Below are 12,374 nucleotides of genomic sequence, written 5' to 3'. Positions count from 1 at the left end.
AAGCACGTTCCTGACTGAGGGGGGTTTCTGCCACCGCCTCACCTCTGTGTTTGCTCCGCAGCAGAGCCGGCCCAGCCCTCCTCCGCGTCCAGCAGCGGGAACTCCGACGACGCCATCCGCTCCATCCTGCAGCAGGCCCGCCGCGAGATGGAGGCCCAGCAGGCTGCCCTCGACCCCGCCTTAAAGCCAGCACCACTGTCCCAGACTGACATTGCCATCCTGACCCCCAAGTTAATGTCCCCCTCACCCATGTCATCGGTGTCCAGCTACTCGCCGCTTGCCATCTCCCTGAAGAAGCCCCCCTCGGCTCCCGAGGCCAGCGTCCCCACTCTGCCCAACCCCCCGGCCCTGAAGAAGGAATCCCAGGACGCGCCGGGGCCGGACCTGCAGGGGGCGGCCGACGCCGCGCAGGGGGTCCTGCGGCACGTGAAGAGCGAGCTGGGCCGCAGCGGTGTGTGGAAGGACCACTGGTGGAGCGCCGTCCAGCCCGAGAGGAAGAGCAGCGCTCCTCCCGAAGACGCCAAGGCTGAGGAAGCCGGCGGCGGGAAAGACAAAGGCGGGGGCAGCCAGCCGCGGGCCGAGCGCAGCCAGCTCCAGGGCCCCTCCTCGTCCGAGTACTGGAAGGACTGGCCCAGCGCCGAGTCGCCGTACTCCCAGAGCTCGGAGCTGAGCCTGACCGGGGCCAGCCGCAGCGAGACACCCCAGAACAGCCCTCTGCCCTCCTCCCCGATCGTGCCCCTGTCGAAGCCCACCAAGCCTTCGGTCCCCCCGCTGACCCCCGAGCAATACGAGATCTACATGTACCAGGAGGTGGATACCATCGAGCTCACCCGGCAGGTGAAAGAGAAGCTGGCCAAGAACGGCATTTGTCAAAGGATCTTTGGGGAGAAGGTAAGGGATTCCATTCGGGGGCCTGGGTTTTCCGGTCTCTTCATTGCCCAAGATGGAGTATCTGTATCTGCCTGGAGGGTGCAGCCAACGCCCACGTAATTAACCAGAAAGCATCATGGGGCGTCCATTCCCAGACTTCTAGGGAGGCTGGCCAGTGAACGTCCCATTTGCTGCATCCCCTCTGGGGGCCAGGTTCCAGGCAAGCCTCTCTCACCCACTGTGACCCCTCATCACACTGTGAGGCAAGTGGCAAAGTCACCATTTGACAAATAAGGAAACTGAAGCTTGGGGAAGTTAACTGTGTGCTCCAAGCTGGCAGGTGACCAAATTCAATCCTGTCCCCACTGCCAGGTGGAGCCCAGAGGCGCCTCTGCTGCCTGTTTCAGTCAAAGAGGATCTGATCTGATCACAGAGAAAGACAGCCAGCATGCAGAGACCAGAGGGCACTGGATAGAAACAGCAATGTGAAGCGTATTTGCACCTTTCTCGTAATTCAGAAGGTGCTCGGATATTGTCCAGTCAGAGGGGCGGAGCAAGTGTCCAGGGATGCACAGCTAGAGGTAGCCCAGGCAGAGCTGCACAGGGCCCGGGCTGAGCCCGGGAGTGGCCCTGAAGACCCTTGTTTCCACAGTGTCCTTCCCTGGCTCACGAAACTACATGGGTTGTGGATGAGGTCCCAGACCCTTTCGGTTCTTGGCACATCCTGATCACTGAGATTCTGGATAATGGGGATCTACCAGGCCTGCAAAATATATTGTAAACATTATACCCTAGGATCATTTTAGATTAAGTGATGAATTGCTGAACATAAGGAGAAATGTTCCAGTCCCCTAAAAGACAGTTTTCCTCAGGGACATGTGGCCCAGTCAACAGTGGCCTCTGAGAGGCCCACATGGAACCTTTCCCCCCAACTTTCTACCCCCCCTTACCAGGTCCTGCCCTCAGATTAATGTTTGCAATATACTAGGCTACAGATCCTTGCCATAGGATTGTGAACTCTTTGTCCTGATTTTGCAAAAGGTGATGGGGTGAACAGAAATGAGGATGAGAATTTAAAGTCCCTTGAAATTTCTAGTTCAGTGTTGTAAAAATATCATTTGAGAACATTTAAATAGACATTTGTGCTCATGCCTTAAATTTAGCAGAGACTTAATAGCATTGAACTTGTTTGGCCCATGAGTGCAGTTTATTCTGGAACTTGAGAACTTTTCAAAGAGTGATCGGATGCAGCCCCTAAATATCTCTGGGCTGCATCTGTGTCCTGTGGGGGGTGTTTGTGCCCATACATATGTATGGCCATATGTGAGCGTAAGAAAAGTCGGGTGTGTGCATGCAACTTGTCGACCGTCTGCAGTGAGTTTCACTCCTAGGCTGGCTCCTCTGTCACCACTAGCTCACCTCTGGGCCCCTACCACAGAGCAGGATGTGATCAGAAAGAGCAGACCTTTCTAAATGCCCCTCTGGCCCAACGCCAGCAAAGGGGATGGGCCCCCACATCCTGCCAGCATCCGTTGCTCCTACTCTAAAGCGATCCTTGGCCCCCAGCACCTCAGCCTTTCCTGGCGCCACCAGGCAAAGAGCAAGATGGTTTTGGTGCTTCCTCCTTGGGTTGTCAGGACAACCCCGCAGACTTGGCAGGATCAAGACCCTGGGAGAGAGAACCCCTCCCCTCCGTTTCCCAGCCCTTCTCTCCCTGGGAGCTGAGAGCTGGGACTATAACCATGGCTCCCTGTGCCAGGGCATCAGCCCACCAGTGACCTTGAAAAGCACATCGCCCACCCCAGGCCATCCCCGCCCAGCAGGCGGTGGCTGGGTCAGTGCTCGGCCCCGGGAGTGCTTGCTCCCTGTGTGTCTTCCATCCCTGCCACGCCGCCGCACAGCTTTGTGCGTATCACTGATGCGTTCTGCGGCCTCACAGCAAACCCTAGGCACTGATGCCGTACGTCTTTGGTTGCCATTCCAGGTGCTGGGCCTGTCCCAGGGCAGTGTCAGCGACATGCTGTCCCGGCCGAAGCCATGGAGCAAGCTGACCCAGAAAGGCCGCGAGCCCTTCATCCGGATGCAGCTCTGGCTGAACGGCGAGCTGGGCCAGGGCGTCCTGCCTGTGCAAGGGCAGCAGCCAGGGCCAGGTAAGGGCAGCCCTGCTGGGCTGCTGCTGGGAGGGTGGAGGGGAGTCGGCGCAGGGAGGCAGCCAGCCACGCTGGCTGCGAACTGCCCCCCTTCCTCTGCGACCTGTTCCCAAGGGACTGACTTAGTTTTTAGGAGAGAGAAGATTGTGCCTAACTAATTTTATAAGCAGCAGAAGATGAGTTACCAATTAAGAAAATGCTGTTTATACATAAATATAGGTAAAAGTCAAGTAGCTAAATCAGGGACTCAGGAAAGAAAATCAGTCAAAGGCACAGAATGAAACATCTCACGGGTGACAGCTTCTGTCTGCTCCCCGACTGGGGCCCAGCTTTCTACCGGCAGCTTTGCCTACCTGCCTGGACGCCCCCCAATTCTGGCCCTCCCTGCAGGGAGTGGAGACCCTCCCCTGGGCCCTTGGGGCCTTCATGCCAGCGCCCCTCAGCTGCACCCAGCGTATTAGGAAGCTTTAAACCCCCCAGTTTGTTTCCTCGTTTAACTGCAACCCTTTCTCTTATTTAGTCCTCCACTCGGTGACGTCGCTACAGGACCCCCTGCAGCAGGGCTGTGTGAGCTCAGGTAACTAGCACGTTCTGTTGTTTTGTGTGAAATGTTTCCCTGCCTTTTATGTTTTCCTCCGGTCTATAATGGGGAGACTTGAAGGATCTATTGTTCTGGATCCGGTGAGCCAAAAACACGGTATCCGCCTGGTGAACTGGGTTCCTCGAGGCCATAGTTTCTGGTGGAGAGGGAGAGGACGGCCAGCTGAGTGCAGGTTCCTCCGACGTTTTCCGGCTCCTTACCGAGTTCTTCATCACTTTGTCGGCTTCTAGGTGTGAAGCCCTGGGTTCGGGGGGCTGGAGCTCAAGTCAGAGACGGATTCTTTGCTCAGGCAGTTTCCAGTGTTATAGCAGGGGTCAGGGGACAAGGAGTGGGCGTTGCTCTTCCAGTGGGGTCGTGGTAGGGGGATGTCGAGACCATCTGGAAGACCTGGGGGTCGCAGTTCAAGCTGTGAGGCTCAGAAGAGGGGGACTGGGGTTGGAGTCCAGCCTGGGAGCAGGCAGTGGAGGGCCCAGAGCTCTGCCGAGGCACTGGGGCTGCTTCCTGCCGGCATCTGAGAGCCGCAAGGTCTGGTCTTTGAGGTCACACCTCTGCCCTGCGGACTCCTTCCTCACACCTGGATGCGGCGGCCCGGGCGGCCCGCGTGCCTGGCTCCTGGACCTTTTCCGTGTCCTTCCTGTGTTCCCGCTTGTGCCGAGCTTTTCCCACCCAGCTTTCGGGAGCAGTCAGCATCATGAGCCGTTCCTCTTCTTTCCTTTCTTTATTTTTCTAAACATGTTGATTAGTCTCCATATCCCATTGATTCATTGAAAACACAAACAAAGCTAAGTGAGGAGCGTGGAGCCTGCCAGCCTGCTGGAAGTTTTACAAGAGAAAACACGTGTCATGAGGGGAACAGCTGGGCGGCAGCGCCTCCACTGCTTCGAAACACCCAACCCACACACAGATGCAGCCGGAGCGCACTCGCTGCTCACAGCTAAGTTCCCGGTTGACATTTTCGTGTTTTAGGTGTCCCATCTTGATGGGTGGAAGGCTGTATCTAACCCAAGCTGTTGGTTTTCTTGGCTGGACATCTAAATGGAGTGGTTGTCCATCTAAGACAGATCAGGTGTACTTCCTTCTCACTGCCTTTCTGGGTTGGCCAATTTAATTAGCAATTACTGGAGAACTTATACAGCCCTGGCTCTCACTCAAAACACATTAGGGAAAATAATGGACGTAGTTGTTTGTGCTAGAGCTTTGTGGACGTTTGCATGGAAAATGAGCCCTACCTCTTCTCTAATGGAAAGCTGGCCTCCTCTTAAACTCTCCAAGAGTATTTGCTGCCTCATCAAAGTTAGGGCCAAGCTTGGCAGAATGTGACTAACGCTTTTGAAATCAAAACCGCTTGTTCCTAACCAAAACAAGAAACCTCCTGCAGTTCCAGGTCGGTCATGATCGATGCCAAAATCTGTTCTGTGTCTGAACAAATCCTTGAAGGATGGCTTTTTACTTTTTACTGTATAGCAAGTAATGGCTACCGTGCTGGAACCGTCATACGACAGTCACATTTCCAACCCAGGAGAAACTCACAGGGCTCCTAAGAGGGATGTGAGTGATATTTGTAAGATATCAAATTACATTATAAAACAAAGTGATGTAGAATGCTTGGTAGGGGAGTCTGCAGATTGGAGGAGGGAGGGAGGAGGAGGATGTGAGCCTCTGGGTAAAAGTGAGCGAACGCTCTCAAACTCTCCCGCAGTTTCTGTGAAGAGGTGGCAGGCAGGCCTCTCCCTGTGTCATCTCAGCGAGATGGGAGGTGGGTTGCAGATCCCTCTCAAAGCCCCTGTTGTGAGTCAGCAATAGGGAAGCCACCAGCAGAGATAATAATTATGGTGATTGTGGAGAAAAATGGGAAAATATTTCTTATATTCTAGGAAAAATATAAACTTTTTAATATCATGATGGTAGCTAAGCAAAAATGTTTCTTTAAATCAGGAAAGACTAGAAAGTGTTTGTTAAAATGAAAAGAAAGATTATCATATAGGGGCAAGCGTCTGGGTCGTAGCTATGCTTTTCAGTATGTGGAATTTAGATTTGAAAAATTGAATTCTGTTAGAATGATGAGTGTTGGTAAGTCATTGGGATGAATGACTGTAGGAGACTCCAGAATCTTCTTTGACAACTTCAAAAATCATTGTCTGAGGAAGCATTCGGTATTGCTCCCCCAAAGGCAGGGGAGTGACACCTCTGGCCTGGGATTTCTCCAGGATTTTGATTCCCTGCTCTCACCGTGGCTCCCACGGAATTCTTCCAAGAAGCCCCCAGACCCAGAAAGATGCTGTGTCCTTGCTGGTGGCTCCTTTGAGGCCTCTGGCCGAGGTAGCTCAGTGAGTTGGAACCGGATGGCTACAGGAAGGTAATTCTAACCCTTGGTTGGTCTGTTTTCTGAACATTGGTGAGAGGCATTCAGTGTCTGAAAATCCAGCCTCTCAAACTGGCCTGGCCATCGGTTTAGCCTCCCAGGCATGGAAGGACTTTGGAAGGCTCACCTTCTGTCCTCAGCCCCAGTCTCATAGGAGAGGTCGTGTGGGTCTAATGAATGGCTTTGTGCTTAGTTACCACAGCGATGAGGTGCTCATCTCAACAGCAAGCTGCTGACACAGGAATCTGTTTCCCTCACCCATCTACCTCTTTCTGCCCAGCTCTGTGGCCCTCGGCATCTCTGTTTCCCTTAATGATTTGTACGTCAGACTTGCCAGTCAGTTTGATGATGAAGGAGCGAGAAACTGGACTTGCTGTTGCATCGTCACCTTCCCCTCTTGGTGGATGTAACCATTTCTTAATGTTCCTTTGATGATTTGAGCATTGGGGTGATGGCCTTGGACCTTAAGGAAAGTTGATGCCATTTTCAGCGAGTGACATATGCTTATTTTGAAGGCCGTTGAGGTCTTGATGAGGAGTAAGGAGAACAGAGGGTTCCATGCCAATCATATGAGTAACTGTAAGGAGAAAAAATGGTCTTTAAAGAATAGCCCTTCAGAACCATTACCTGTCCTACCTTTCCTGGTAGCCTAGTTTTCTACAAACATTTTTGTGTTGGATTGAATCTTTCAAAGTCCCCAGTGTCTCGGGTTGTCTTCGACCTAAATGGCAAACCTATTTGAAGACAGAGTTGCAGGTAGTCCTTTGGGATTGGCTCTCTGCATCTCCCTTTTGTCCGTCTCCCATCCCAGCTATCTTCCATCAGGTGCCCTGGCACCGCTTAGCCATAGCGATGCTCAGGGAAGCGGAGGAAGGACTCCCAGAAGGGGAGGGGTGGGGCCAAGCAGGACTGGTTTCATCCGAGTGTGGCCTGTCGTCACCGCTTATCAGTTAGCAGGGCATTTTTTAAAGGAAGAAAACCTTGAGATGTAATGATGTGTGTGTGTGTGTGTGTGTGTGTGTGTGTAGTTAGGTACACAGGTACATAGTTAGATATGATCTAGGATTGGATTTTTTTTTCCTTTTTCATTCCTTAGATCTCATTTCATATTCATGGTTCCTTGGTGTGATTAATCTTTTTGCCCCAAAGAAAAGAAGGAGACAAGAGGCAACTCTAAAAGAGGGAGAAAGAAAGGGCACGGAGCAGGTTTTCCTGGATGCGGCTTAGTCATCACGTTACCGAGAAGTGAGAGAGAGGGGTCGCCTGCCTGCTGCACTGGGCTTTGTAACTTTCTAATGTGGGGGCATTTCATTACTGTCGCTAACAAGCATCCACACCTGCTTCAGATGGATGATCGCAAGCCATACAAATGACAGGATGGCCCAGTCTCCTCAGATTAATTATAAAATACCCAGCTTTTTCCCAGCATGTCATTCAAGAACGGTGGGGTCCAAGCCTCCTCTGCGCATGGAGAATCCACAGCTCCCCGCCACGGAGCTCACTCAGCAGAGCACCAGTGTCCTGCTGAGGAGCAGCAGCTGCAGCCCGTCTCTCACGTGGGCCGTCCCTGTGCGCCCCCTCCCTGACATGAGGACCACAGGACTGTCTGCGCTACGTGGCCTTACGCAGCCGGGAGATTCCCGCAGCCACAGGGCCCAGTTGGGGACAGGCCAGCCTTTTTTTTTTAATATGCATAATGGCGCTTGCTTGGGACCCATGAAATGACCGGGAGAACGTGTCCATGGTTTCAGTGCTCTGACCTCAGCTGTAGGGCTCTGATGCAGCTTCCTCGAGTGAGCCATCCGTTCCTCAGTTTTAATGACTAAGTCAGGCTGGGGCGTTTGGACAGCATATTAATAGGAAAAGGAAGGGCTATTTGTACCCCCAGAAAATTCCACGGCACCGTCTAAAGCAGGCAGAACTCTTCATTCAATACCCAGGACTAGAGCTGATTTGTCTTTTTTTCTCCTCTCTCTCATCGAAATAAATCAATGCAGGTTAACTCCTGGTGCTCTCTAAGAAGAATTATTCTAACCCTCAGTTATTTTAAATAGCTGAAAAGATTTGTATATACGTAACTGATTTATACATAGCCATAAACTACAGATCGAAAACAAAAGCGAATTCTGGAAAGCCACGTGTGAACTAGGAAGTGCCCCTCCCTGCGCAAGGGGCCACTGCTCACATTTGTCCTGGGCTCAGCCCTCTGCACCCGGAGACCATGAACTTGGCAGCCGGAGGAACCAAGTGCCCCATTCACTTCTCTCTTTCTTGGTTGTAACCTGCATAAGAGCATTTTGATGTTATCGGGGGAGCCCCGAGGAGGGGCTGGGCCATGAAGGGCGAATGGGTCAGGGAGGAGAACCTTCCAGGTGGAGGGCTCTGCGGGTACGAAGGTTCGTTGATGGGGGATGATGTGGCACGTGTGGAACCTTTGAAAAAAAGTGAAAACATTAGAAGCCCCTAATTCAGGGGCCTTTTATTTTTCTTTAAAAGTAACAGGAGGAAAGTGGGTTCTGGAAGAATTTTGTCTTTTCTTTATGGAGAATATTTTCGTTATTACTGCCTTAAGGCCTGTATAATAAGGAGAAAAGTGTGGGCGGCAGGACAGAGGGGGCTCCTTGCTCCTCTGAGATGACCTCAGTGACCTGCTCCCACGGCGGCGTTGGGCCGCGGGATGCCTGACCTGCTGCATCTCACCCCAAAGCGCCCCTTGCCCCTGTGGGTGGCTCTTTCTTGAGAGGAGGTGGACTTCAAGAGCGTTGAGATGCGGGCTGAGGCTCAGCACACCCAAGAGTGGTCTCAGAGGAGGGTGAAGCGGTAGCTGGGCGGCCCCCGCTGGCCTGCAAGCTGCAGAGAAGGAGGACGCATGTCTCACAAGCGCCCTAGACAGGTGACTTGTCTGCGGCACCTCCCTGGATCACCTACGGGCCTGCGCTGCTTTTTCAGCCTTCCTAGCCATGCCTAGCAGTTGTGGGACTCCCTGTGGGGACTGGGCATGTGATCCTGAAACCACCTCCCTGTGACATTAACCCAGGAGGGAGAGGGAACGCGGAGGCCCTTTCGCTCCTGTGATGCATTTGTGGGAGGTGGGGGCGGTGGATAAGCCAAGCCCTGCCCTGCCCGCCCTCCCCGAGAGCACACTGCACCTGCAGGCCCCGCACAGGCATCCCTGGGGCGGCAGCCACTAAACAAGACGCCCACTCAATGTTTTGTCTCAAAGCAGCAGATACTGTCATCATGATCCTTGGAAAAAGCTGCTCCGGCACAAAGCAGCCCCCGAGGGTCTCTGTTTCATGCGTGAGACTTGTCACTGTGCCTCTCCAAAAAAAGAGGAGAGAATCAGAGTAACCCAGGGTAATAGATTTATTTGACTTTTTTTTTAATTATGGTTTGGGGGAGGGGGTTGAATAAGTAAAATGCATCATAGTTACAAAATGCAGGATTTCGAAGAGCTTACACCCTTTTTAAAAAATAAGTCGCCCGCCCTCCCTCATCCCCAGCCCCTAGGCGCTCTCCCCAGGCGTTCCTGTTCCTTTTCTTCGGAGAGTCTGTGCCCCGAGATACTTGGTCTGCACAGAAGGGAGCACACGGGGCTCAAGGTGTGCCCTGCTTTTCTCACCTGGCAATAGACTAGAGAATCTCCTCCCCTTTTCACTGCCATAGGGAATTCCTCTGTCTGGACCTACCCTATTTTAGTTAACCAGTCACTAGCACAAGATATTTAGATTGACTTTAACAGCAAAGCCTAAGAAACGATCCTGCAGTGACCAGCCTTGAGCACGCATGAGCAGCAGCAGGATGCGGTGGACTCAGAGCGGACAGCACAGGGCTCGGCTTGTCTCTGCCACTGGGCAGCTGTGTGGCCTTGGGCAGGTGACTAGACCTCTCTGTGTCTCAGTTTCTTCTTTAAAATAGGAAAAATAAAGTACTGTCTCCTAGACTCTAGAGAGTTTTAAATGAGTTTGTTCAGGGTTTGCTGTCCTTGCAGCCTCTGGCACGACATGTCATTTCTTCTTTCTTTTGGCATGACATGTCATTTCGTGTGCACCCGGAGAGCTACAGAGCAATGACTTGCACACAAGGAATGTCAGGCCCCTGGCTCTAAAACAGGAGGTGTCCAGCATTCACTCCTTGAGTGGATTGTCACGTGAGAGCATCACCAATTGGCAGCGACACGAAGGGTCAGCTGCAGGGTGACCTGCACACAGCTCTCCAGATTCCTGGCTTCCCCAAAACACTGTCCATCTTTGAAAGTTGCCCGTCCATCTGCCATTCCATGAAGTTGACCCAAAATCTTGAGCTTCAAGAGTAAGACTGTAGGTCATCACTCATTTGGGGCAATCTAGTTCGGAACCAGGCCACAATGTCTGGATGGATGTAGGGGTGCTGTCGGCACAGGTGAGTGGCAGCCGCATCTCGTCAGCTTCTCTCGGCCTCTTGGCTGGGACCCGCCCTCCGTGCTGGCAGGCCCCAACTCCCCGTGCGGAGGAGGCCCCGGCAGGCCCTGGCCACGGGCCTCTGGACACGTTTCTCTTTCCTGTAGATTTTCTTTGGAGAAGAGAACTTACGGTACGTTGGGCATTCAGTACAAGAGGCAAAAGTAGGTCATAGGAGCAAACGAGGACTTGAGTTTTCAATGCTTTGGTTCCAGGGAAGGATGAAGAAGCTTAAATGCTTAAAAACCCTCAGGTGATTTTAAAAGGTGGAAAGAATAAAATGAAGAAACTCACGTATTTGCACCATGGATGTGCCAAGCGCAGTGCTTTTAATCCCTAATCAGTAAGCGGAAGTGATTTCCCCCGTCTTACAGATGCCCAGAGAGGAGAGGCAGTTTGCCCCTAGTCACGGAGGAGGTGGAGAAGCACACGGGGTGCTGCGACCAGAGGTCTTGCTGCCCTGGAGGGGTCTGCAGGACGCCTGGGTGCAGGCGAGCTGTCACTCAGCCCTGAGGACTTGGTCCCCCATGGTGGGTGAAGGGCTGGTCCCTGGAACTACACTCAGAGAAGTCAAGGCCATGTTTCAAAACAAGGAACAAAACTGAGTGAAAATTATAAATGGACATATGTTTTAAAATCATATCCAAGATGAGCAACTAACAGAAAGTCAGATACCTCAGTGACCCTAGGAGGCATCCCTGACGTTTCAGCCTGGGAGCTGGGCAGAGGGAAGGGAACCCAGCAACAGATCAGTGGCAGAGAGTCAGACCCAAGTTTATGAAGTTTTGTAACAGAGAGTGGATAACCCATCTGGCCTGTGATGCAGGGCCATGCTGCCTTGAAATCCCTTCCAGGCTGAATCCAAGGAAAATACACACAGTGGCCCAGGGTTCCTTCCCTTACGAAGGGACAGCCCACCTGTCAGCTGCCAGAGGCCCTCAGCCAGCCCAGGACCCCCGGCCCAGCCCCCTGCAGACTGGCCCTTAGTCCACGGTCACGCTCAGGAGTGAGAAGCGGGTCACAGAGAGAACGGAGCGAGCCAGGCAGCTTCCTTCACCGGCTTCATCTTGATTTTGTGTTTTGTTCTTCCCTTTGGAACTGGATTCCTAAATATAGCCTGAGTCTGAATTGGCAGATGTTGGGTTTGTCCTTTACAAGAGGGCCAAAATTAGTCTGTCATTTGGCACCTAAATAAAGCAGCCAAACTGCCTTTGTACCAACTTTGCAACAAGGAGGGACTAAGCTTTTCAGTTGATTTCACTTGATAAGGAAACTTTCTCAGCAGCCAGAGCAGCACCTCTGAAGCCAAAAGGCTGGGTCCAGAGAGATATGCCTGCCCCACAGCCTGACCTCCCCGTTCCCTGAGTTATGGTCAGTTTTCTTGCACATGGTTTAAATCCCTCTTGAAACTGGAAGAGGAGGATCAATACTCCTCAGAAATAGCATTTGGAGAGAACAGCAGTGGTGACTCTGATTTGGGGAGGAAAAGAGCAATCCGTCCGGAGTGCCTGGAGCTGGGTTAGCAGAGGGGCTCCCCAGGGGCAGCAGAAAGATGTTATAATCAATTACCACATCATAACACTGATGTATGATAATTACTGAGTGTTTCTCCTGAGATAGTGCAGCATTTGGCTGGGATGCAGTTCTTTCATGGTCCACTGCCTGATTAATATGCAAATAATAGTCTGATTGCATGATGAATGCAGAAAATGAGTTCGCTGATAACGTGAGCACTGAAGCGGGAAGATGATAAATTACTTTTACTGACTGTCGTACATTAAGTACCCTTTCTCAACAATTTCATCACAAATTAAGTAAAGCAGTATGGAGAGATTAGGAGGATGTGTAAAATAATGTACCTTAATAGCTTTTCTAATACCGTCGCATCCAACGAAAACGTCGCTTGGTTCTGCTCAGCACGGCCCAGGGCCCATGTAGGGCCAGATCAGTTC

General features: G+C 52.1%; 1 protein-coding gene across 6 annotated transcripts in view; it reads left to right on the top strand.

Annotated features, from left to right (window-relative positions):
* CUX1 (cut like homeobox 1) overlaps positions 1 to 12,374 on the top strand; it is a 344,154-nt gene that overhangs the window by 284,910 nt on the left and 46,870 nt on the right. For 3 of the 6 annotated variants that reach the window (XM_031432652.2, XM_031432651.2, XM_064478636.1), the window contains exons 18-20: positions 62 to 891; positions 2,855 to 3,020; positions 3,541 to 3,597. The exons of the other annotated variants lie outside the window; for them this stretch is intronic. In XM_031432652.2, the coding sequence (XP_031288512.2) occupies positions 62 to 891; positions 2,855 to 3,020; positions 3,541 to 3,597 (1,053 nt within the window). The remainder of the gene's footprint in view (positions 1 to 61; positions 892 to 2,854; positions 3,021 to 3,540; positions 3,598 to 12,374) is intronic. 6 annotated transcript variants of the gene reach the window in all.

This window comes from Camelus dromedarius, chromosome 24, assembly GCF_036321535.1.
Source record: "Camelus dromedarius isolate mCamDro1 chromosome 24, mCamDro1.pat, whole genome shotgun sequence".
Taxonomy (NCBI): domain Eukaryota; kingdom Metazoa; phylum Chordata; class Mammalia; order Artiodactyla; family Camelidae; genus Camelus; species Camelus dromedarius.
Note: the sequence above shows the minus strand (reverse complement) of the source record. Positions and strands in the feature narration are given on the sequence as shown.